General features: G+C 48.4%; 2 protein-coding genes across 2 annotated transcripts; both read right to left on the bottom strand.

Moving 5' to 3' along the window:
* Positions 1–469: 469 nt before the first annotated feature.
* Positions 470–8950, bottom strand: PA2G4 (proliferation-associated 2G4). The gene is made up of 13 exons (XM_090273364.1): positions 8698–8950; positions 6688–6816; positions 6311–6416; positions 6148–6217; positions 5811–5903; positions 3417–3480; positions 3093–3171; positions 2861–2939; positions 2635–2768; positions 2247–2341; positions 1996–2123; positions 1790–1843; positions 470–1583 (listed from the first exon to the last, which is right to left on the bottom strand). The coding sequence occupies exons 1-13, from the start codon at positions 8783–8785 to the stop codon at positions 1518–1520; spliced, it is 1185 nt and encodes a 394-aa protein (XP_090129490.1). The 5' UTR covers positions 8786–8950; the 3' UTR covers positions 470–1517.
* A 993-nt stretch (positions 8951–9943) lies between these two features.
* Positions 9944–26277, bottom strand: ERBB3 (erb-b2 receptor tyrosine kinase 3). The gene is made up of 28 exons (XM_090273363.1): positions 26046–26277; positions 22440–22591; positions 21715–21901; positions 20839–20964; positions 20117–20182; positions 19826–19944; positions 19574–19715; positions 19084–19197; positions 18863–18983; positions 17627–17700; positions 17361–17451; positions 16891–17096; positions 16586–16718; positions 16288–16378; positions 15938–16092; positions 15489–15542; positions 15106–15247; positions 14379–14498; positions 14112–14210; positions 13750–13935; positions 13445–13600; positions 13124–13199; positions 12797–12943; positions 12608–12705; positions 12328–12516; positions 12104–12175; positions 11626–11917; positions 9944–11547 (listed from the first exon to the last, which is right to left on the bottom strand). The coding sequence occupies exons 1-28, from the start codon at positions 26125–26127 to the stop codon at positions 11021–11023; spliced, it is 4017 nt and encodes a 1338-aa protein (XP_090129489.1). The 5' UTR covers positions 26128–26277; the 3' UTR covers positions 9944–11020.
* Between the last annotated feature and the right edge of the window lie 3 nt (positions 26278–26280).

The following is a 26280-nucleotide window of genomic DNA, read 5'->3' as shown; positions in this document are numbered from 1 at the left end:
AAAATCGCCATTGAAAGGGAAGAGATTTCAGACTGTCAATGAGATTCAGGAAAATATGACAGGGCAGCACATGGTGATTGGGATAACTTTGTGAGGTCCCAACGTGCCTACTTTGAAGGGGACTGAGGTGCCAATTGTTCTATGTACGTTTATCTTCTTCAATCAATGTCTCTATTTTTCATATTACATGGCTGGATACCTTCTGGACAGACCTTGTATATTTTGCAGCACACATTAAATGTGTTAGTCCTGAACAAAATGTCAGCAGCAAGGTTTTTACTTTAAAAAATTAAGTAAAGCCCCCATAGAAAATTTACTATCTTAATTTAGAGAATCCAGGATTTCTCTTTGGGTTGGGGAAGTATTCCTTGTTTTAAAACGTAGAATATGGCAATACGGAAAAACAGCTCCAAATGATCATTTCAACTAACACCCATCTCCATCAAGTAAGAACAGCAAAGGTACATGATTATGAGCAAATCCAAATTTATTTTAACACCATGTCATTTTCAATGTTTAAAAACCTCATAAATTAGTGGGAGCCCTAGTTCCCTGGAACAGCATGCCAGAGGTACTGAATGAAATTCGTCACCTTTCTCTCCAAACCCCTAGCAATTCATCCAATTCAAGTCCACAGCTTTAGAAAGCCAGGAGTTCTCTTCAGTCAGTCTGCTCCTCTGGATCCTGGTCTTTCTTTCAAGGGAGGGAGTTCAAAATATTTCAAATGGGAACAAAACCACAGTTGAGCTCCAGCTCAGGTTTGTAAGATGGAGCAAGGGAAGACCCCATTGACTCCAAAGAAATGGACTGGTTGAAATGAGTTCCTCCTTTACAGCTTTGGAGGTTAGGGGGAGCTGTAAAAAGAGTCCTGCAGAACAAAAATGACTAAAAAGATTTACAAATGAAGATTGTTTTGTAGATGAGAATCCCTTGTTAAGTGCAGGCTCCAGCTCCTAAAAAAGGGAGGGGCCTGGCCAGACAGCCTGGATCAGAAAAGGAATCTACCACATGTGAATAAAAACAATATGAAGAACAGTTCCTCTCTACTTTGAGGCCAGATAAAATACCTGGGAAGAGTGGGAAGAGAGGAAAAAGCCCCAACAGATGGGAAAATGCTGATATTAGAGTGTATAAAAAAATTTCAGCTGAATTTTTAGCAGTGGTGGCTCCTTTAGCCTCCTCCCTTGTTCTGTTGTAGGGCCAAGCAGAGAGTGGTAGAAAAAAGCTAGAAAGAGGGGCTTGAAGACGATGAATTTTGACTCCTGATTTTATTATTCAATTTCTCTTTTCTAGTTAAAGTAGTCTTCAGTGGCTGGGAAGCCTGGCCTCCCAAGACCAGAGTCAGTTGGAACTGGTTTTGTTGGTAAGGGGTTGGGGTTGGGGGACTGGGATGGGGGCAGGGAGACACCCCGCTCTGCTGGCGGTCCTGGGTGAAGATGAACTGCACTTCAAAGAGCCTGGGGTGTGGTGGAAAGGGGATGAGGCAGGAGCAGCAAGCTGGGGAGGTGGGACCCATCTCAGTCCCCAGCCTCATTCTCTTCTAATGTTTCCCCACTGGTGGCATTCTCTGCGGTCTTGGAGGCCTATATTCATGGAGAGAAGAGGGAGAAGACTTGTCAAGTTTCCTTGGGGTAGTGTTTGGGGGACCAAGGACAGAAATACCCTAATTCTCTAGGTCAGGGCTGATAAGGGAGGGAAATAAAGCTATACAAAACTTTATACCACACCACACCCCAGGAAAGTGGAAGAGGGATCAGGCGCAACCTGCCAAAGAGGGATAAAAACACACCTTCTTTTTTTTCTTTTTCTGGGTTTTCCGACTTGCAGAACTCTGGAGGAGTGCCTGAAAAATAGGAAGGAAAACAAATTTTGAGGAATTTGGAGGAAATACAGTCTGACTTCAATATTGTGGCTCTTTTTCAGGACTTTGCTGACATTTAACTTTCACTTCCAGGACAGGTTCAACGTGTTCACCACTTTCCAGCCCACACTAACCTTTAGTTCTGCATCCTGGACCTCCATCTCAGACTTGTAAAGGTCAGGATCAAAGGGGCCACTGGTTATCCTCATGGGGCCATTGGGCATGAGCAGAACTGTAAATTTAAACTGGGCAACAAATTCACCTATGGAAGAGAAGAGTTTTTTGATAAAATGTTCCCTTGTTATACTTTTTTCTATAAGCTACAGATAATAAGGAAGGAACCATATAACCAATTCCAAAGTGAAACTCTCTTTTCAGAACTTACCCTCCTTCTCATAGAGAACATTAAATGGCTGCAGCAGTTCATGTTTGGCGCACTCCACCACACCCATCCGGGCCTTCTTCTCATCCTCAAATGCTCTGGTAGGGAAAGACAAATTCAGGTATCAACTCTATTATCAATTCTTACCATTTTGCTCATGTTTTTAAATAGCTCCTACCCTCAGGCAGAAATCATAGTTAGGACTGCCCATTTACATTCCCTTCAGTGAGGGAGATGGGGAGAATAAGAGAACCCTTGCGTGCAGGCGGGAACTACAAGTCTAGGCAGGAGGGGAGAGGGATGAAGGGGTGGAGAGAAGAATAGTGTTCCTGGGTGTGTGGTCTATGAGTCACACCAGTTCCAAGTCCTGTCCTCGTTAAGTGCAGTATACCTTAAAGTAAACGGCATGGCATCAAAACGCCTTTCAACCTCACTGAAGAAGGCACGTGAAGTTTTCATTTTTAGGCCATATTGTTTAGAAGGATCTCGTTTGTAAATGGTGGTTCTCTGTCCTGCATCCTTGGCCTAAAAGAGTAAGTTACATCACATTCGTTCTGGTGCTCTTAGAACACACCCTCAGTCATCCCTCTTTGCTAGCTCTGGTAAACACTCCTCACCTTGCCCTCTCCTGAGCTGACGAGAACATCCACAGCATATACTTCGTGGACCTCAAATTCAGCTTTTTCATGGTCCTTCCTAAAAGGAATAAAAAGGGAACCATAAAAAGCAGTAAGTAGTTTCTGAAATTTGGAGTAGGTGGACAAAATTAGGCTGCAAGTATGGAAGAAAAAAATCCATCACTGGTCTGGTATGGTATGGTGGAAGGTGAAGAGCAGGATTGGCACCTACTTCTGCTGGTCTGTAGGATTCTGGATAATGGTTTTCTCTCCATCAATGACATGCTGCTTCAACTGGTGTGACAGCATACCTGTAGAGGACAAAGCCTATGGTACCAGCCATCTAGAATCCCAAAAGGTTTCCAAATCCACCCACCTACGTAGTTTGATGGGGTAGGCAGTAAGAGGAAGGTGCCTGGCTATGGAAACCAAGGGCTCCGAGGTTTTTGACTTAGACTGTGCTAGAGCCAGGATGGATCTTCAAGGGAGGAAAAAGCCTTCATTCTGCTACGTCACTGGGTACTTAGGCCCTCAACCCTGTTATCTTAGATCTCACCTTCGATTGGCGTACAATTAAATGAGTGGGCAACTTTGTTCCAGGCTTCTGTCACTTGTGTGTTCTAGAAGTACAAGATCAAATAAAATGTGAGATATCAGGGGCTAATAAATTCTCTACAAGGTGGATAAGAAGCATAAAAGAACTGAGAATTCTAATATCCTCCATCAAGTACAAGGACTCTCATTGTTTTTCATGTCACAGCCCTATCAATCCTTACAACCTAAACATACCTTACACTTGCATATCCTCTTACAAAGAGCTTTTTACAAAGATGGTCTAATTAGACAACAATTCTGGAAGGTGAACAGGGCAGATCTATATCCTAATCTAGAAGATGAGGAAACTGAGGCTCAGAAAGGTTAAATGGTTTGTCCACGATTAAATCAGTTAACAGAAAGAACCTGGTACAGTCCTGGTCCGGTAGCTCATTTGGTTAGAGCGTCATCCTGATATATCCAGGTGGCAGGTTCAATCCCCAGTCAAGTCACACAGAAAAAAACCAATGAATGCATAAGTAAGTGGAACAAATCAATGTTTCTCTCTCTCTCAGATCAATCAATAAATAAAAAAATAAAAACAAAACAACATCAACAAACCTGGTATAAACCCAGGTTTTATGATGAGAAGTTCTGTGTTTATTTCATTATACATGGCATTCTAACCTGTTGAGAAGGTACAGCAAACTTTTATTTTCCTCTTATCTCTTTCAAACATGATCTGATCCTCACCTAAGCTATAGTTCTTAGGCAAAATAACCAATCCCAGCTAATATTATTAAACTATGCACTAGGTACTGTGATAATCACTTTAAATGAATCATCTTAATCATCCTTAACAACCTTGGAAAAAAATAGGCACAATTTTACTTTTCATACTGTACAGATGAGGAAATTTGAACTGGAACTGATTTTTAATTATAGTAAGAGGTGGCAACAGGGCAAGAACCCAGAAAGTCTGATATCATAGCTAGATAACACTACCTTTCAGTGAAGATACACAATATTTAAATATATAAATAATAAATGTCAAAAATAATAATAGTTAACACAAGTGTTTACTATGTGCTGGGCACTGTTCAAAGTGCTCTTTAACAGCTCTATGAAGTAGGTATAATTATAAGAAAACTAAGAAGTTTAAGTGAAAATTATGCAATTAAGTAACAATGTCCCGGGATAAAGTACAAATTGATTAAAAGCACAAAGAATAAGAGGGCACAGACAAGGAGCAAGACAAAAGACAATACTTTAAGAATCAAACAGGTCTCTGGAGACTTAAATGTTAGAAAAATGCCTTGCTCTGCCAAGGTATCTCAGTTGGTTAGAGCATTGTCCTGACACACCAAGGTTGTGGGTTCTATCCCCAGTCAGGACACATACAAGAATCAACCGATGAATGCATAAATAAGTGGAATAACAAAAAAAAAAAAAAAAAATCGGTGTTTCTTTCTCTAAAATTGATAAATACAAAAGAAAAAAGAAAAATATCTCTACTCATAGTCTAACACACTAAATTATATTAATTCATGAAAAGTTTATGATCCCTGGGCTTCCCAATATTGTCTTGCAAGGTACAGAACTAACTTCTGGCCTCCTTTTGTCACTAGCTTACCAGCACTATTATTGTTTTATAACCTTTTAAAATATACCTGTACTTAATTATAAGCTATCTACTTCAAATTATTTTCAGGGAAAGACACATATCAAAAAGCAGAAAAAGGAAGGATCTCTGTAGGCTCCATATATCCCCATATAGCTAGCATGGAACTGTCTATGGTAGGTACTGAGGGGCTTTTGTTTATTATTAAGCTCTTTAGTTCCTGCGTCTTCTCTTACAGAATTCCCATTCTATAAGGTAGCTAATTTTTAAAAAGATTTTATTTATTTATTTTTAGAGAGAGGGGAAGGGAGGGAGAAAGAGAGGGAGAGAATCATCAATATGCCTCTCACACGCCCCAGCTGGGGACCTGGCCCACAAGCCAGGCACGGCCCTGACCGGGAACTGAACCAGCGACCGCTCAGTTTGCAGGCCGGCACTCAATCCACTGAGCCACACCAGCCAGGGTGAGGTAGCTAATTTCAAAATGATAGCACCAGCCTGCAAACCAAGCTGTCGCTGGTTTGGTTCTGAGTCAGGACACATGCCTGGGTTGCAGGCCAGGTCCCCACTTGGGGGCGTGTGAGAGGCAAACGACTCCCATATCCCCATATCGATGTCTCTCTCCCTTTTTCCCTCCCTTCCTCTCTCTCAAAAAAGTACATAAATAAAATATTTAAAATGCTATTTGTTTTATAAGAGGCTGTGGGAAAAGCTGGATGTTCAATATAGAATAGTTTCAGATGCCTAGTGCACCTTTGGCTCTATCAAGATTTGGAGTTGGACTAAACAGCTTACCTGGTTTCCAGGTTTGACCAGGCGTAGGGCAGCTTCAGCACAAAGGTGAGCTGCCTTAATGACATCTGCTTTCCTCCCTGTTACGTGGGTCCCCTGTAAATAAGGAAATATAATCAGTTTCTTCCTGGAAAGCTCTCAGCTGGTTATTCAGTTAATATCTGTGTGCCTATTATGCAGGGCCAGCCAATGAGCAGGAGAAAAAACACCCTTTTTGCTTTTATTTCTCTAAAGACTCTTGAAACTTGCATGGTGGCGGTGGTGGGGGCATAAGAAACAAGAAGTAGTACACCCTCCCTGTTCCCCACAGGCTGCACAGGGTTCAAAGCAGGCCATGTACCTGAGCTACATCAACCACAAAAGTGTGAGCGACATTAGCGATGAAACCATCCACATGGACCCCAAGGTCACTGAAAAGTAAGAGCAGAGTATATAGCATTAACAACTGGGACTACATAAATGCTTAGGAAAAAGACAAGTGCTCAAAAATGATTTAAACTTACATTTTTACCAAGTCACCTTCCTTAAGAATATAGTCCTGGTCGCTCTTCAAAGGGGAGAAGTGACACACACAGTTATTTACTGAAATGCTGGTGGGAAAGGCAATACCTGTAAAGAGAGAATCATTGGCCTTACTGCCTTGCTCTCTTAGACCCTTGCTGCCCCTCAGAAAAATGGGAGGATTGTCTTTAGGGTTTTGCCTAAGTTTAATCAGTTTGCATGGGGTAGGAAACTGTCTTGTAACCCACTTGCTATTCTAAATTTCCAAATATCTCAACCAGAGGTGGGGTAAGAGTTACATCATATGACAAACAAAACAGGACTGAATAAGTATCAAATGTAGGAGATGGGAGAATTTTTTTTTTCTTTTTTTTTTTACCTTTCTTCATTTCTTTTTCTTTCTTGAAAATCTTCCCTGTCTCTTCCATAATCATGGCATCACCTTTCTCACACAGGCTCAGTACCGACACACCTGAGCAGGATGCCTCCACCAAAGATCGAAGAACCCCTGGGGACAGAATCCCACCATATCAGTCCCATGTGTGTTGTCTAAATTGGAATCCAAGCAATACCTAGAAATTGGATCCAGAGTTCCTAATATTCCCTAGTGACATTACCTGAAGGCTAAAAGAGGGAACATATTTTACCTTTTGGAATGTACCTGCGTGTAACCTCTAAATTTCCACCTTCCTCTCCTAAAATAAAGAAGTCAGCATTCCTATCCCTTCCTTATAGGTGACAACTGGGTATTTATAATCTGTCTCACTAGGCAAGGAAGACTTTCCAAAGATGATACCTGTAGGGTGGTAGGACAGGATTATGAACTTCAAGGATAACTCACCAAGGTAGCCCACATACATGCAAAGCAGACTAGAAGAAATTTATAGGTGTCAGGAATAACAGGAAAGTAGGCACAGAATTGCTGACTCAAAGCTGATGCACTGTGAAATGCTACCTTCTTCCTTCTCAGACTCCCCAATTAAGTATTAGTAATCCAATTTATATAGCCTTATTTCCACAAACAAGTATATAAGCCAAGGGATTTAATCTAAGGTCCCTGGGCTTCAGCAAGCTCATGGTTTTTGGCAGACTGCAAAGAGGTATGTGACCCAAAAGAGTTTACAATTGGCAACTGCGATCACAAGTGCTCCAGAAGTTCTAAGTTGCAAGAAGAAAAAAAGTTTTTTTCTGGTTCAAATAACTAATATTATATACAGAAACATACCAAAAACAGGGGTACTATATTAAATGTCCATTATATGATAAGGCATCTCCATTTCCATAACCCATCCTGAACTTCAGGCTTGATTTTATTTTTTTTAACCTAAGTTTTGGTGATTCTTTGGAGCCTGAAATTCAGGTTTCCAGACGCAGAACAAGAGACACCCTAAATACCTATCTTTACTGTAAAAACCATTTAAAAGCCCAAAGACATGCTCTTTCTGTCCCCTGAACTGGGCCTGAAATTGGAAAGGTGAATTGCAATTAGAGAAAATAGAAAGTGAGACATCTGCCTACAGTGGCAGGCAGCTGCTGAGAAAGTCAGAGCAGTCGTAATAAGGACGACTTCTGAGATCCTAAAATCAGCCCCCCCTTCCAGTACTATTCACAAGTTTTGACTAATTGAGGTGAGGACCTCAAAAACACTCCTAGAGTTGTCAAGCCCCTGAGAACAATCAAAGTTGAAGGCTAACTAAGTCTATCTGCACAGATTGAAGATAGGAATGAACAACTTCAAGAAAAGCCAGATATATCGCCAAGAGGGTGTGAGGAGCTCCAGGAGTGTCCTCCAACGGGCCCTGGGCTGGCCCAAGAGTAGAAGGGAGCCCCCACAAGGGAAAGAGTTGAAGAACGGAAGACTTAAGCAAAGCACGTGGTAGGGAAGCTGGTGTCAGGGAGGTATAAGAGGAAGGCAGCTTGCGATCTGCACAGGGACCCGGCAACATGTGCCGCCTGGGCTCCTGACGCCGGGGGAGCCGCGACAAAACAGAGGGGTTCTTCCGTTGCCAAGGGCTGGGTGCTTCCTTTTCGAGGTGGCCTTGCCATTGCCAAAATTAGAGGAGGCAGGGATCCGGACGGAAGGGTGAGCAGGAGATGCGCCTTGCCACCTTAGCAACAGTCTAGGGTCCGCGCCAGCCCGGTACCCTGTTCTGAGCTCTTCCCCGTCGTCCGCCAGCACCTCCAGACAACAACCCAGGCCTGGACGCTGAGGTCCCAGGCGCGACACGAAGTCTTCCCAACACGCCACCCCCAGCGGACCGGCCCGGGGCCCTCAGTAGCTCACTTCCCAAGACCGCACCGCTGAACCCCTCCGGGGCCAGCCCAGTGCCGCCCCCCTTGCCTCTCTCTCTCTCAGCCAAGACCCCCGGACCCCTGAGGCCGCACTCACGGTTGGCGATGTCGCCCCCCATCTTATACTTGGTCACGACCAGGTCCTCGGCGATAGTTTGCTCCTGCTGCTCGTCCTCACCCGACATCTTCCCGCAGCCACCACCACTGCAGCCTCGTTCCCCTGAGCCGCCGCCTCGGTCTCCCTTCCCAGCCACAGCCTGTGGCCAGACCTCCTTCGATTTGCGAGGAGAGCGCGAGCAAGAGCGCGAGCAAGCGAGGGAGCGGGCGGGCGGGCGAGAGCGAGAAGCTGCGAGCGCGCGGGCTGAGGCGCAGGGCACGCTGGGACAACGAGTTCTTCCCACGGCCAGCTTCTAGCAGCTCTCGGACACTCGTGACTATAATTCCCAGCCTGCCTTTCGCGCCCCTAAGCCAGGCCCTGGGGCCTTGCCCTCCAAGAGCCTCGCACGCTGGAATCGCCGGGCACGCTGGGAAGGGTCAAGCTCCAGTGGAAAGGCAGAGTCGTTATAGAGTTTAAGAAGCGTGATCTTTCCCGGAAAATCCCTGTCTACCAGGATCCTTGAGCAGGAACCTTTAGTGGAGAGGGGCGGGCTGAGAGAGAAGAGGCAGAGCTACTGCGGGGAAATGGGTTTGGAGGCGGAGGGGCACGGTGGAGCCGAGGCGGTTGAGGGGGTGACTACCCTAAAGGCGGGGAAGCTGGGTGCGCCCTTCCCCGGATACCTGGAGCGGCTGGCGGGACCGGCCCTGTCAGCACAATCGTCCTCCAGTTCTGGAAGGACCGGGAGGGGCAGAACGGGTGCGTAAAACGACCAAGGAGTAGGGATTAACTGGGCCCGGCATACTGCGATTATCCATTTACAGTTTCCCGGTCTAGAGGCTGAACTCCCACTGAAGATGGCACTATTGTTCCAACAATAGGCTTTGATGGCACCCAAGCCAAGTGTTCACGGAGCTTCAGAGTAAGTTCTGAAACATGGGAGTTTCAGTATTCCACCTCTTGAGGGAGCACATCTAAAGGACTTTTTCTAACTTCCCCGAACTTTTTATTCCCAGTTGGTTGTCTTGTGGAGATTTCTAATAAAACCTTCAAATGAAAGGGAGTGTGCGCTAATGCTTCGCTTAAGGGTATGCAGCATGTATCTCCACTTACATAGAAAAGTAGGACTGGAGAAAGCTGCATGGGAACAGAGTAGGACTGGTGCAGGGGGAAAAGGTAGCTATGTTCCGCTGAGTAAAGGAGTGGTCGCTATACCTTAATGGTTTTCTTCATTTGACAGACAGAAAGCTGAAAAAGTGGCATTTTTATTTAGACATGTATAAAAACAAAACAAAAATCTTCAGTGAGACGATACCCCCAGTTCCTCATCCAATGGGACAGAGGCCTGAAGAGGGTCCTCTTTCTGTTCCAACCAGAAGCTTCCCATTATTGGGTGAGAATAGCTCCTAAAAGTGGCTCTTGGGACCCTTGTGAATCTGTCCCTTGGGTAATAAGTGGAGATCATTTACAGCACATACAGGTTGTGGTTTACACAAAGATGTCCAGTTATTTTTCTTTCTGACCACCCCCTTCCTGAGATGAGAAGTCTGGGTGTAGGAGGCTGTGGTTGTTGGGGTTAATTTCAGTGCAAAAACAAGAAGTGTCCCTTATAAGGGTTCTGGCTTGTATGAATTCTGGACCTGACACTTTATTTAATCTCTTTAAGGATCAGTTCCTTATTTGTAAAATGGGTTAGGACCTAGCACACAGAATTGGCATAAGGATTAAGTGAGATAATGTAGAAAAAGTTTAGCCCGATGCCCGGCACAAAAGTAAATGCTCAATTAATAGTAATCGTGAATATCTACACCTAACCTCTCTTCATTCCGCATGATTTTAAGCTTCCCATTCTTTCCGGGGGGTTAGTGATAGCCAAAATTTTACTTTTCCCTGCTAGGTTATGCCCTTTTTCTCTGCTTTAGGAGTTTGATAGTAAACAAGGGCACACTTGAAAGCACTTAACAAGTTAAGAGCCTGAGAGAAAGGGACATGATATGGGGAGTAATCGGTATGGGATATGATACGGGAGTAATCCTTCATATCTCCAGGGAGTTCCCCTGAGAAAGCAGAGGAGTGGGATTGGGAAAGCATACAAAACAGGGAAAACCTTTCCAGGGATTGGGAAAGAGAAAAAAGTGCATGGCTGGCTACATACCACAAGAACTTTGTGTTGTGTTTAAAAGCCCCCAAAGGTCAAATGGAATTGTCTAGGACTGGGAGGGGAAATGGGACTGAGACCTGAGAGGAGGGACTAGGGAGAAGAGGGGTACCCTCTAGAGGCACTAGCTGCCATCAAATGTTCCCTGAGTACCACAGGGAGCAGGGGTTATGTTCTCTGGGCATTAGCCTTGGGGAAAAGCCTGCTGTGCCAGTAATCTGGATTATCGAAGGCAGAGTCAGTGGCCTCTAAACTACGTAGTGTTTTGAGACGGGCGTAGTGGACATGGGGAGCATGGTGTCCAGGCCCCTGGAAAGCTTTCATTTCTTCATAACCTTGCTCAGCTGCTGGGCAGGACCCCATGGCTGCATAATCCCCCCCAGGGCCTCCTCCACCACGTCGTCTATTCATATATTCATAGTCCTCGTCTGGAGTTGTGTCAGCAGAGGGCATGATGGGCACAGGGTGGAGTGGGCAACTCTGTGTGCTGCCCAGGGAAGCACTGAGGTCTGATCCCACATCCATGTACTCATAACCCAGCTCCTCTAGTGAACTTGGCCTAGGAGGATGAGATGGACTATGCCTTCTTCTCCGGTTCATGTATTCATACTCCTCATCTTCATCTTCTTCTTCGGTACCCAGGACAGAATTGACTCCCATGGAAGAAAGGGTGCCTTCCCGCGAGGATGGAGTACCTGGGGGACAAGAAGAGAGGCTAGCTATGTGGAGACCTTTGTGGTAATAGGCAGTAGGGAGTGGGAAGAGTCAGGCACCTTTGAGGTGTGCATCTGGCATGACGTAACCATTAACATCCTCTTCCTCTAACCCTGGTGAGGAGAGTGGAGTGACAGGAGTAAGCAGGCTGTGGCGCTGGGAATGGTAGGCACTATCTCCACGTGGTCGTGGGCTCCTGCTCCGGCTTCTATACATTGACACCTCCTGGAGCTCAGCCTCAGAGCCTGTCACATGGCCCTCTGATGACTCTGATATTAGACGTCCCCGTCGCACTGGGTGCAGAGAGGCTGGACGGGGGCAACGTTCACTACTCCCACAAGCTGCAGACTCCTAAGAAAATAATAATACATGGAGATTTACATAGAGATGAAGAAAGGAGCCTGAGTTGTTCAATGCCTTCTTTTTCGTAGGACACCAATTAAACATCAAAGGTTTCTAAAATCTCCCACATTACCCCTATCCTAAAACATTCTGCTATCCAGTGTCTCGACAGCCTCTTAAAGAGACAGGCCTTACCTGGCAAGCTTCACCAAGATTACTCTGGTTCATAGGCATATACCCAGATGATGGATTTATAAGGCTCTGGCTCTACGATGAAAAAAGGAAGAGGTTTAAACAAAGGAAGACATCTCATCATGGGTCTTTGAGGAGTTAATCTGGGTATCTGTGGGGTTTATAAGGGTACAGGTGTGCAGAGGGCTGAGGGTGCAGAAAGTCTTGGGAACTGGAAAATGCCTTACCCCACGTGGCCGGTTAAGTGTTCCAACTGGCAGGCTGATGGCAGAATCTAGTGCTGTCTCCAGGTTATCTTCCTCTGCCTCCAAGTCCAGGTCTAGGTCTAGTTCTGGCTCCAGCTCTACTTCCTCCAGTTCCTTGTTTGTCAGAGCAGGGGGATCTGCTCCAGGGGGAATTCCAGGTCCACTCTCTCTCTATAGGGGAAGGAGATGGTTAAGGTAATTCCTGCTTTCAGTCAAGTTTCCTTTGCTTTAACCTCCTTGACACCTCCTAGTCCCTGCTCACCTTTATGACCAGATACCGTGGTGGGTCTCGGGCCATCCTGGTGAACTCATTGGCTAGTTCTTTAAAGGTCGGGCGAATGTTCTCATCAATCATCCAACCTGGAGGTAAGATGTAGGAAGTAGAGCCATTAGAGAGCCATAAGGGGAAGGAAATCAGTTAGCAAGTGGCTGGCATCCGCAGGTAACTCACACTTGACCATGACCATGTAGACATCAATGGTACAGATATGGGGCTGTGCTAACCGCTCCCCCTTCTCCAGCAGGTCTGGTACTTCAGCCAATCGCAGCCCTGCGTAGGGCTCTGCCCCAAAGGTCATCAGCTCCCAAACTGTCACACCTGGTATAGGAAGACGACCAGTTGATGGTAAACAGTAGAAATGGGTGTGAAAATGAAGGGAAAGCAGAGCTTAATCTGACACAAGGATTTGAAGGGCCTAAAGATTCTAAGAAAGGGTCTCAAAAGGCATCTGAGGACTTTGGGCCAGCAATGGTATGGAGGGCATTCACATGGACTGACCATAGCTCCAGACGTCACTCTGGTGTGTGTATTTCCCAAAGTGGATACTCTCGAGGGCCATCCACTTAATTGGAGTCTGGGGGATGAAAGGCCAAGATGTCACCAGTTATTTCCACAAAATTTCTTAGCCCTTCTAACCTCTAAGTTCCCTACATTCTTTTCTTTTTTTGCTGTCTGAACTTTTATTTCTGGCACCTTCAGGTTCCTCTCCTTGACCTTATCATGCTGCATCCGCTTGCCTCTGAAAGAGACCACTGACCACTCCATAGCTCCATGCTTCACTCCAGCCCCACCTCCTTACCAGCCCTTTGTGTCACCTACCTTGGCCTCACTGTGTAGTAGCTGTTTATCATCCGGGGGCAGCAGGTCAGCCACTCCAAAATCTGCCACCTGAACCTGACTGGGTGACTTGAGTAGCACATTTCGGGCAGCTAGGTTCCTATGCACCATACCATGCTCCTCAAGGTAGTACATACCCTATATGAGAAAGCAGTATTCTCAAGGTTGGGGGAATTGACCCTCAAGATCCAGAATCACCCCAAACCCTAAAAGGCACCACCTAAAACTTGAACCTCCCTGCCAGCCTCAGCCAGACAGTTCCATCATAGAACTCCTGCTCCCCTCACCTTGGCAATTTGTACTCCCCAATTGAGCAGCAGCTGTGGTCCCAGTGCTCCCCGGTGTTGTCTCACATGATCCAGCAGGGAACCCAGAGGCAAGTATTGAGTGACAAGCTGCAGAGATGACCCTGGGCACAATCCCAGCAGCCGTACAATGTGAGCATGGTCCAGGCTGCCAATGGCCAGCATATGCTAAGAGATACAAGAGGGGTTATCCAAGGAACAAACAGGCTCACATACACCCAGACCAGTCCCACCCCCAACATTCCAGTATATCAGTATACTAACACAGGACCATGCTTCTGCACAATCGTAGGTGACATTGACCTCTTTCCTAATGGCATATAGAAAACCCTTCCTTCACTTACATCTGTCACAGCTTGAAAACTTTGCCGTCCACTCTTGTCCTCAATGACTTTAATGCAGACTGGGATCTTTATTGATTCACCCTCAGGAATCCACACTCCCTGGGAAGTTTTAAGCAGGGGTCAGCCTAAAGTCATTCTCCCTCTGCTAGTCCTTTCCCCACCTTGCAGTCATTCCCCCAGGCTAGTCCTTTCCCCACCTCCCAGTCATTCCCCCAGGCTAGTCCTTTCCCCACCTCCTAAGACTTTCACTTTCTGTGGGTCACTCACCTTGTGCACAGTTCCAAAGACCCCTGAGCCGAGTACTTTAAGCTTCCTCAGCTCTGTCTCCTTGAAGATTCTGGCTAAGACTTTGTTAGCTTTCTCACTGGGATCCAGAGGCTCTATGCTCTGGGGAGAGATGGGAGGGAGGGACTCAGGAAAGCTCATTCCCATGACCCACTCTAACCCCTTCCTCCTATGGGGTTGCCAAGAGCAGCAAAACCCAAAGGGGTGGAAACAGGAATAGAAATTGTCTTTAGTCTTAGAAAGCATTGTGGGCATACTGGGGAATAATAGACCCCAAGGACCAAGGAAGTTGTTTGTGATCATGAGATTAGGAATCAAGAGGGTTGGGTTTTCCCTTTGATGGGGGAAAGGAGAGAAAGTTGGTAATACTATCTATCACCTTGAATACTTTTATACAATTCTCTATGCTTTTCAAAACACTCTCACATACGTATATCATCTCCTTTCACCTTTAAAGCCATGCTATAAGGATGTATTTTATTATTTCCTCTGCACACATTCTTAAACCGAGGCACAGAAGAAAAGTCATGTGGCAAATTAATGGCAAAATCAGGAGGAGAATGTACGTCTCTCATTTCTCTGGCCAGAGTTCTTTCTAGTGGACCATACTAACTCTTCTTGAAAAAATGGATCAAATTTCTGGGGGAAGGAGGAGGTTCTTAAAGAGAGATGGTATAGAGTACCTTTCTAGGGCAAGCTAGACACTCACCTCACCTCGTTCCAAGTAGCGCCTCATAGCCCTCTTATTCTGAATCCGACGCCCACGCCAATAGAGAATAGTGCTGCCCAGGATCACAAAAATCACTACCAATCCTACTACCACTGCTGAGGCCATTGCCAGGTGGGTTTTGCTGTGGAATAGAGAAACCCGGCATTACCCTTACAAATGTCATCTATACCTGTACTAAAAGGTATGGTGCAGATCTGGGGCAAGTAGTTATTCATATATGCTATAATCCTTGAGTATTAAATGGGTTAACCTAAATCTGGACCTACTGAAGCTACTGCAAGTTAATTTTAGAAAGGAAAGACTGGAAGTCTGGATTCTTGCGCACCCGAGTCCGGCTTCCTAAGTCTCCAAGCCCATCATACCTGATCAGTGCCCGTGTTTGGCCTAAACAGTCTTGCAGGTCTGGTCCCTTACACCTAGAGAAGAAAGTCACCTCCTTAAGTGGAAGCTGGAGAATCCCAGGGGAGGCTTAATTCCAACAGCTACAACATTGGTTCAGACCCTACCATAGTGTCCAATCCTGGAGCCCACAGAGATTCCAAAATATGGACTCCCTCTCTAGCTTGCCCACCCTCTCTGAGTCCCTCTATTGAACAAAAGCCTGAGGTGAGGTTATTCCACGTTCCCAAAATTATGGTGTAATTTTGTGCTGTTATTGAGTATCACTTTCTCCAATCCTGCAGTATGCAGCTGGGAGTGATTCTTAAATCACAGTTCCTTCCTTCCTGCTCCCTTCACCCCCTTCTCTCCTCCTAGTTCTATGCTCCTCCCCCTCCCCTTGACCCCCTCTTCTTAACATCCCATCACTGACCCCTGGGTGCAGTTCTCATGGCAGGGCCGGCATTCATTCTGAGCATCTGCAAACTTGTAGATGGGGCCCTTGGCACCCAGAACGCCATAGGGGCAGCTGCTCACACAGTGGGGCCCATCTCGAAAATGGGCACACTGGGCACAAGCATCAGAGCCCTGGGTGGAAGAGAAAAGGTTAGGAAAAATGGGACCCATGCCTCTAGCAAGGACAAACCCAGCCATTCAGGATTGTCCATCCATGAACTTTAGCATTATCTGGCCTTCCTGTGGTTTGTCCATACGGTTTCCTAGACCCTCCAGTGTTTCCCCACCCACCCTCATCCCTTAGAGATCCTGGTGCTGCTACTGTACCGAGCCATTGCATGTGGCAGTGCCCTCCATGGGCTGGCATTCCGGGTGGCAGGAAAAGCATTCAGCTTCATGGGCAAACTCACGAGGCTCCCTGCAATAAGTAAAGGGGGGTAAAAATGGGCGGTGCTCATTTCCAAGTCCTGACCTTTATGCCCTGATCCCAACAACAGGTCTCCTCCCTCATTCCCACCAAAGCATATGCAGAAAGTTGTTAAAGGCTTTCAGGTGCCAACTGAACAGCACCACCCCAGGGCCCCATCCCTCCACCCTTTCCTGCCTCTGTCTCTCCTTACTGTACCCGTTCAAAAAGTTGCAGTGGGTCACACAGACACCTCCTCGGCTGTAGTTTCGACAGGATAGGCATTGACCAGGGCCTGAGCCCCAGCATCCCCCAGAGGAGCACAGTGGGTCACACACTTTTCCCTCTGCCACTAGAAAGGAAAAAGTGGGTCAGGAGGAGTCTGAGGTCTCCTGACAAGCCTAACATCCCTCTCTCCTTGACACCTTCTCCCATCCCTACTCCCACTTCCAGGGCAAAACAATCCTCACACCCCCTTCTCCCTGACTCGTTCTTCCCACCACCCAGTGGGCCCTTGCCCTCACCGCAGTCTTTGCGGGGCCGATTATGCTTGATGTCCAGTCTTTCTTCTGAAGGCCCTCGAAGCAGCCTGGTCCAGTTAAGAGAATGGTGGTAGCACAGCTGTCGATTGGCACTTATGTAGATGCGCCCAGCACTAATTTCTTTCAAGGACCGGAAGCCTAGAGATGTTATATTCAAGTTCTTCATGATCAGCAATGAGAAGCCCCGGCTGAGAACAAGGAGACAGGATGAGAGGGGGAAACTACAAGAGAAGAATTTACCATGCAGTAGATTCATTTTCATTCAGCAATTTGCTCTGGGCTAGTCAGATACACTGAAAGGGACTCCTCCTCCTTTGCTTTTCCCCCATTGAACTCTCAGACACTTCGGGTCTATTGTGTGAGAAAATGTCTTCCTTTAATTTCACTCAAGCATGCCTAAGAAACAGGGTTCATTACCTGGAGACGCCAGCACCTCTACACCCCTTACTTACTTGTAGAGGCTTCTGCCCCCGATAGTTGTCAGGTTGGAAAAGACACTGAAGTTGTGCATGTGGGGAGGCCAGGACTGAATGTTCAGGTAACCTGAGAGGTTGGAGAGAGGTATGTGAACCGTGAGCCTTCTTCCCCTTCGCTTCCTCAGGTTCTCCTTGTTCCTTCCCTGTTGCTTGAGACTTGATTTTCTCAAGTGGTTACCCTGCAGTTTGTGCCAGTGGTTGATCTATCCTTCTCAGAAAGGGCAGCTTCTCCTCCCACTCACCTGTGATCTCCCGTACTGTCCGAAACACATTGAGCTTCTCAGAATCCAGGGCAGGGATCTTGTGCCAGGGGTCTCTGAAGAGAACGGTAAAAACCAGTCAGCAAGGTAGAGTTATAACCCCGTAACAATGAGTGCCTGGCCTCAGAACTTAGTTTCTAAATACCATTCACCATTAAAAGGAAACAGAGCTCCTTAGAGAAATGACTGGGGCAAGAGAAATACAACATGGGCCTATAGCATCTTGTGGAAAAAGCAAGCAAGTACTCAAAGAATGAAGGGTCCAAGCCCAAAGAACAGAGGAGCCAGCGTGAGGAATCCCCTAGACCAGATCAGGGACATTGAACACCAAAATAATGGTTATAAAATATTAAAAACCATTGAATAGCCCTGGCTGGTGTGGCTCAATGGGTTGAGTGTCAGCCTGTGAACTAAAAGGTCACCAGTTTGATTCCCAGTCAGGGCACACGCCTGGGTTGCAAGCCAGGTCTCCAGTTGGGAGCGTGAGGGAGGCAACTGATCAATGTATCTCTCGCACATTGATGCTGTTCTCCCTCTCTTTCTCCTTCCCTTTCCCTCTCTAAAAGTTAATAAATAAAATGTTAAAAAAAAAAAAAAAAAGTATAACTTGAGCCCTGACTGGTGTGTCTCAGTGGGATGGGCATCGTCATGTGGAATGAGAGGTTCCCAGTTCTATTCTGGGTCAGGGCATATGCCTAGGTTGTAGGTTCGGTCCCCAGTTAGACACATACAAGAATCAACTAATGAATGCATAAATAAGTAGAACAACAAATCAATGTTTCTCTCTCTCTCTCCCCCTTCCTCTCTCTCTAAAACCAATACAAATAAATAAATAAGAAAACAGGTGGCTCTAACGTCACACACACATGGATTAGAAAGTCCCTTTGCTCTCTGCGGCCCTGTTCTAAGGAACAGAACTAGGGGAAATAGCAGATTTTTATCTAAATTTAAGGAAGAACTTTTAGACAACTTTTAAAAAGGACACAATATTTCTGTCCCTTGCCACTCAGCTAGGTTTCAGATTGCTCAGGGATATGTCTGAGGGGACTTAAGCCCTTGGTGGTAGGTTGAGTTAAACCCTGTCAGGTCCTTTGGGATTTCTAAGGTTTTATGATTTAGATTCCTAATCAGCTTCACATATGAAGGGTTGAGCCAATGCCAAGAACTGTAGGGGATCGGTGGGCTGGGGGACCAGGGAGGGAAAGCAGAATCTCTAACCCATTGAGGCCAGTGATGAGAAAGTCCAGGTTGCCCAGGATCTTGGTGCAGTTCACAAATCCATCAATGTTGCTCGAGTCCACAGTCTGGAAACGGCTCCCAGAGCCTGTCCCCTCACAGGCTGCAAACAAAAAGAGGCTCTGTTGGGGTTGGGACAGGGGGTTGAGTTGTCTCAGAGTAAAGGACGTCTCTTCACCAACTCCTTCCTCTCTCCTACTTACCTTTGGGACACAGCCCCCCACAAGGTTCACATATCTTGAGTCCATTTTTATCTACTTCCATCTTGTCAGGAGGACAGGCCCTGACACAAGACGTTTGATCCACCACAAAGTTATCTAGGAAAAAGGAGGATATCCTTAGAAGGGAGGAAGGAACACTGCCAGCTACCACCTGAACCTTGCTCCCTCCTGCTCTGCACTAGATTTGCCCAATCCACCACCCGAGGATCCGTAAGTGCTCTATGGATTAGAAGGCCCTTTGCTCTTTGCTGTTCCAAGAAGCAGACCTAGGAGCCACTGCTGGAAGTCATAGGGAAATACATGAGGGGATAGGACATAGGGGTCATTCACTGGGGGTGGGGGTGGGGTTGATGATCACAACCATTTGCCCTCTAAGGCCACTACTTACCACCCAACTTGGTCCTTTTCACCTTCTAAAATTTTGTCAAAATCCTGGTTCCATTATCATTGTTTCTTCCTTTCAGATACTTACGGGGACAGCTGGCTACACAAACTCCTCCATACTGATACTTGGTGTAAGGATTGGGCTCCAGCTGGAAAGTTAGCTTGTTGTAGACAAGAGGCTGTGGACACTGGCGCACACAGGCTCCACTGTCATTGAAGAGCCGGCAGGCCTAGGAACACAAGAGACTCACAGACTCATGCTGCATTCTTTCCCCATATTTCTCCCCAAAGTCCACACCCCCACCTCAGAACCCAAGCAAATGGTGCTCTCACTACGTACAAAGCAGTCGGTGTTCTGAGGGCCTGAACAGCCCCCTGCACACTCATCATGGCAGCACTGGTTGGGATTGGGCCCAAAGCAGTGACCATTACACTGAGGGGCACAGATGGTCTTGGTCACTATGGAAGGAGAGAAAGCACAGCTGTCAGGGTTCCTGGGACTGCATTCTGAGGCCACTGCTCACTCTCTTGCTTTCCAGGTTCACCCCCACCCCCAGTGGTGACACAGGCTGGGGTGGGCAGAGATAGGAACGTGTATGAACTTGAAGTACTTAGAGGGAAGTTAACCCACATATCTGGCAGTCTCCTGGTCCAGGACCCCAGCATCCCCCGAGGCACTTCTTATAACAGGGGGAACCTAGTTGGGATGGAAAGCAACATGAGAGGCCGTCAAGAATAAGAAAGGCTTGCTTGAATCAACAGGGCATGACATCAGCACACAGGCACAGGAGTCCCAGGAGTCCCAGGAAGCAAAGAGCCGAGGCTGGGCCCCTCCTTGCCTTCCCAGAGCAGGGCAGAGCTCAAGTGAACCTGTCAACAAGGGGTGGAGCCTCGCCTCCACACCACCCACAGGGCAGCTAAAGGGGAGGGTATGGAGGAAACACCTAGCTCAGCCCCAGACCCAACCCAGGCACTTGGTTCCTCCTTGGCAAGCTGAACCTGGTAGGATTATATGCCTGTGAGTGGACAGGCAGCAGCAGATTGTGGTCAGGGGTAGGTAAATTCTAAGGAAAAGGGAGGTTGCTTGTAGTGGGAAGCAAAATGGATGTGGAGGCCGGATATCCGGGTCCCCCACTCAGTACGCAGAGCCATCGGCCCCTTTTCCTGACATACTGCTTCTGCGGTTTGGATTCCAGGGGACTGACCTGCTCCCTCCTGGTAGGCTCCTTGGGTTTAGGGCCTGAGGTGTTTGTTCAGTGGAGGGGAGGGTTCAGAATAGGGGTAATGATGACTGGAAAGGAATCACTCTGGCTCAGTGGGGGCAGGGGAGCAGTCTTGGTCATGGCCACTCACAGGTCCTGCCATTGTCCTTCACCACTATCTCGGCATCTGGGTCCCTCACGATGTCCCGCCAGTCAATGGTGTCCATGTGGCAAAGCTTATCATTCTTCTCAATATAAACGCCCCCTGACAGAATTTCTGAAGTAGAGAAGTGACAGAGTTAAGGGCTACAGGAGGCTTCCTTTCTCCTAAGCTCCCCACCAGTTCAAAAGCCCCCTTGTCCACATGGGACTCAGAAGCAAGGGAAATGGGGCAGATGGATATATCCAATTAAATTCAAAATACAAAGTAATAAATGAATAAATAAATTCAAATGCAGAGAAGGCTCGCCTTGTTAGAGGAGGAGCCAGGCAGAAAGAAACGCCTGCCTCCTCAGACACCTGTCTAGATCCGGTTTAGCCAGTGGGGGAGGGGAAGGAAAAGGAGAGAAGATTCCTGACTCAACACCCCCCCTTCCCCTGCCCTACCTATGTTTTTTCCAACTAACTGGGCCAGGGAGACATAGAAAGTGGCCAGGTGGTATTTAACCCCTCTATTCTTCCAGCTTATGGGAAACGGTGAGGGGGAGGAGGTACGATTCTAATCCCTGGGGAAGGAGGCATATCAAGGTACACTGTATTTTGAAGTTAAAGGAATGTGGTTAACATATCCAGCTCCAACTCCATTCCACCAGGACATAAGGACTCTCCCCCGATGGGGCAGAGGCCCCCTTCTACGTACTGGGGCTCCCTATTGTTTAAGGACTAATGGACCTTTAGATCAGTGGTCAAAGTGGTGCGCCCCTTGAAAGGGACACTTAAGAGTGAGCAGTCTTGGCTCATCTTCAAAGAGGCACCTGCCAGCAGGTTGGCTGAGGGGCAAGACTAGAAGAAACCATCTGGAACTGACCAGTGAGCTGAGTAAAGCGGAGCTGGCGCAGAGCGTGGCTAGAGTTGGTGTTATAGTTCAGCATGACGAAGATGGCAAACTTCCCATCGTAGACCTGGGTCCCCCGGACAACTCGGAGGTTGGGCAGTGGCAGTGTAGAGAACTCATTCATAGCCACGAGGACATAGCCGGTCACTTCTCGAATCCACTGTGATGGAGCAGATGGTGTCAGGGAGAGATGAGACAGGGCAAAAAGTCTTGATCCCCTCCTCTTCCGTAGGGCATTAAGGCATTCCTAACTCCTCTAATTCCTGTTCTGGAGTAGGGAGTAGCTCGTATCACACTCCTGTGTCCTTTGTGCCCGTGAAAACAGGCAGCAGAAGTGATGGAGGAATTGTATGTAGTCTCCTACCCTTTCCTTCATGGAGTTCCTCCTCCCAGGAAGGTCCTTGCTTAGTCCCTTAGCCATTTCCCCAGGTCCCTTCTTGGTCCTCATGCGCCTCTCTACATCAGTCCCAGGTGCAGAACACACCCTGCCCCTGCCGCTGCCCGCTGTGTATCCTGGGTTACAGAAATCATCCCAGAGGTCCCCGATTCCAGTAACCATCCCCATAAACACACAAATGGGACCTTTTGAGTCTTAGGAAGGCTGAACTCCAGCAGAGGGTAAACCTGAGGAAGAGCAGAAGGAGGCGTCTGTGGGGAGGATAAGAGGGAGCAGGTTGAAGGAGGTCGGGCACTCTAACCTGCAGGAAGGAGAGGTCAGCGTTGTGTCCTGTGAGCACAATCTCGAGGTTCCCCATCACCACCTCACACCTCTCATAGAGCTTGTGTAGGGTCTGGTATTGGTTCTCAGCGTCGCCGGTCACACTCAGACCATTCAGAGTCCCAGGACACACTATCAAAGTGAAGGTAAGCGTGGCAGAGGGCTGGACACAAGTTTTCAGCCCCGTCCCAAGACCACCACCCTGGTTATCCTTTTCCAGTCATATTCAACATGGTCAGGAAGCAGGAGCCTCCAGCCCTCACCGCTAGAGATAGACAAGAAGGCCTGCGTTGATCTGAGAGCCTGAACTTTCTTTCCTCAGAATCCCCTCAACATCCCCCTGAACAGGAAGGTGAAAAGGTTTCCTTTTCCACCAGACCACCTCTGTGCCTCGTTGGATCCTTGGAGGCCAATCAAGGAGGATATAGCGATTTCCCCCGCCTCCCTGGAAAGAAGTTAGAAAAGGACACAACTTGGTTCCCCTCCCCCTCCAACCAGGGCACTTACTTCTCTACCCCCGCCCGCCTGCCAGCCTGCCTCCCTCTAGGTCCAGGAATAAATATCTCTTTGGGGCTAGCACACAGCCCCTATTGTGTCTACTGAGGGTGGGATGGGGGCAGTGCCTGGGGCCACAGTCCGGCCCACAATGAGGCAATTCTATATAGGAGGAGGGGGCTGCCCCACCCAGTCCCCAGACACCCTGTCCTCAGCAGCAGCAGCCCCTCCACCCTCAAGCCCTGGGCTCAGACAAGTGATCTCACTAAAGGGGGGAGATCTGGTGGTGGTATTGGGGGGTCAATGTGAGCTTTGTCTTTAAAACTGCAAGATAAGGAGCTGGTTGCCTACCCCACACCCCCCTTCTTAAACTTTGGCTTCCCTTCTCACTCCCTTCCCCTATCCCAACACACTCCAACCCCTTCAGCATCACAATTTCCAGGCTAGAGTATTTTTCAGCAAACTCAAGAGGCCTAGAGGGAAGCAGCAGCAGACTCCCGCCATTCTAAGCCTTCCATCCAGTTTCATTGTCAGAAGACTCATTAAAAAGCCTTCTAACATGGCAATCCTCACTGACAGTAGGTAGAGCCTAGACTGGAGGTCCAGGAGGCCTGTTGGTCTTGGGAGTTCGCTTTCGCTTTACTTTCTGTGTATGGAGGACACAGGAGCTATAGGAAATCTTGACCCTGATGCCTGTCACTGTGTCTTTGCTCTGGCTCAGTGAAAGACCGTGGGGAGGGTGGGGGGGAGGAGATACCACCTGTTCTAACCACCCTTCCCTGAGGCAGTAGCAGCTTTAGTGGGAGGCAGCAGGAATGGAGGGAGGGAGGGAGGCTGGTGAGGCCCCAACCCCTCCTCCTCAAGACATCCTTACTCTCACCACTTGACCTCTGAGGGCACCCATTCCCTACCACTCCCCACAAAGGGAAGGGGGTAGGTAAAGAGGGACAAACAGACTGGCAGCTCCCAGAGGAGCCTGGGAACTCTAGGGTCCTTGTGCTGAAAAGAAAGAGACTAGGAAGGTTAGGCATTTCTGGAACAGCCCCACCCCAACCCCCTTCCTGGCAGGACACCCCCTCTTCCAAGTCATGGCCCCAACCCTTCTCTCTAGATAAGGGAGGAGCTAAGATTTCTGCACAGGGAAGTGGTGTGTGTGCGTGTGTGTGTGTGTGTACACATTCGTGTGACATACACATAGAGGATGTGTACATAGCTCCCCTGCTGACCCAGAAATATATACTGGTTCTTTCCTTGGGTTTCTTTATAGGAAGCATTTCAGGTGGCCCCGTCCATCCCACCTGCCCATTGTCTAGGCTTTGAACCTGTGCTTGGAAGGCTACAGTGTTAGAGGTCCCAGTTCTCTCCCATCCAGAGGATAAAGTCCACGCAACATAAGCAGGGAGCAAAGGGCCTGGGCGGGAAGAGAGCATAAACACCTCTCTGAGAAGGAACCAGGGAGCTTGGGGGAGGGGACAAGGGGAGGGGAATTATAAAAATCCCTTCAGTGCTCTGGGACCAGGAGCCTAGGGAGGGGCAATGTCATAGGCCCTCCTTTGGTAGAGAGCCCTGGGGTGGGTCCTAGCAAGAATCTCCAGTCCCTTCTCAGTCAGAGGGCCTCCTCTCCAACAGCCCCCCCCTCCATCACAGCCAGGACAAAGGGGCTATAGAAGGACTGAGACAGGGCCGGATGCCCAGAGGCTGCAGGATCCAGATAAAGGGTAAAAAAGACCCAACCATGCCTGCCCCCTGGCTCCCTCAGGGAAGGTGGCCAGGATCTGAGGCTCCTGGGTTCCTGGTTGAAGATTCTGAGGGTCTGAAGGGGACATTCATTGATAATCACTCTACTCTGTCCCTCCTACTCTAGTCCCCAGGCCCCCGCCCTCCACCAGCTGGGAGTGTTCACATCTCAAGATCCCAGGGTCTAAATTTAGGCCCAGCAACTGTGGGAGAAGCACAGGTGTTTCTCCCACTCCCACTCTGGGGAAGGGGCCCTGGATGTACCAAACCCCAAGCTGAGATCTCGGGGGAGGGGAGATCAACAGGATTCCTCCAATGCCAGAAACAACAGCACCCCTCAGGTGTCCATGGTTCCAGGGATACCCCAAAAGGGTGAGCTCAGATGGCACAGGAGTGGGAGGAGGAACAAGAGCAATCTGACTCCTCTAGAGACCTAGAGACAGACAATAAACACTATAGGGGTGACAAGCTGAGTCTAGGAAGAACTCCCCCCCACCACACACACACACACACACACACACACACACACACACACAGGGCTCAGAAGGTGGGAGAGGTGCCCTGTAAGCCCTCAACTGGGCAGAGAAAAAGACACACAGTGATAAATACAGGCCAAAGTCCTTGACTCTTACAGCTCCTGGCTCAGGGCCTTGTACATAGTAGATGCTCAATAAATTTTAGTTGATTTGTCTGGCTCTTGACAAAGGAAGGCTGGTGAAGTTGGGGACCAGCCAGCTTTATAATTTTGAGAGAAAGAGATCCGTCATCCTCTGCATAGCCTCTCCCCTGATGTCACCTGGACTTCGCTCTCTCGTCAATCTCATCCTACCAAAGGTAGGCTCACTCACGGAAGAGGAGGTGCCGCACTTGTTTTCCCAACACAAGAGAACAACAACCCTCTCCAACCCTTCCATAGCTCCGCCCTATCGGCAAAACAACAAAACTGGAGGTTAACGAAACCCTGGGGGGTGGGGGGGAGGCTAAATGAGACCCCCACTTTTCTCCAAGATCTCCACTTCTAATCATCTCACATTTACAGAATGGAGGTCCCAGCTCCTCTTCCTGCAGGCCTCTCCTCCCCACCCCCAAGAAGTGTGAACTGTTTAGGCATCAGCCCTATCGGGAGGGCGCTGCACTGGGGAAGAGGTGGTGGAGCGGGTGGTCCAGGAATGCCGTCTCCTCGGGGACCACGTGGAGAACCCGAGCCTGACGGTCCTCACCCAGGTGGTCCCTGCGGACCCAGGGTCAGCACTCCAGCCTCGCGCTGCCCGATCCCCAGTCGCTGCCCCAGGATTCCGCGCACTCGGGTCGGGGCCCCAGGTGCCTAGCCTGCCGGTGCTTCCACGCCGCTTACCTGACTGTGAGTTGCCCACCTCGGAGCCCCGGGCCAGGCTGAGAAGGAAACCTAGCACCTGCAGAGCCCCGTTCGCCCTCATGACTCCAAGCGGTGAGCGGAGCCCAGACGAATTCGCCCGGGAGTGCGGGGCAGGCCCTCGACTAAGACATCGAAACCGAGCCACCTGGGTTGCGGGAGAACCGGTAGCGGCGGCAGAGTAGTTGCAAAGTGCAACCGGAGCCGGAGCCAGAGT

This window comes from Furipterus horrens, unplaced genomic scaffold (assembly GCF_987537825.1).
Source record: "Furipterus horrens unplaced genomic scaffold, mFurHor1.1.pri manual_scaffold_4, whole genome shotgun sequence".
Taxonomy (NCBI): domain Eukaryota; kingdom Metazoa; phylum Chordata; class Mammalia; order Chiroptera; family Furipteridae; genus Furipterus; species Furipterus horrens.
The sequence above is the reverse complement of the archived record's forward strand: the minus strand, read 5'-3'. Positions and strand labels throughout refer to the sequence as shown.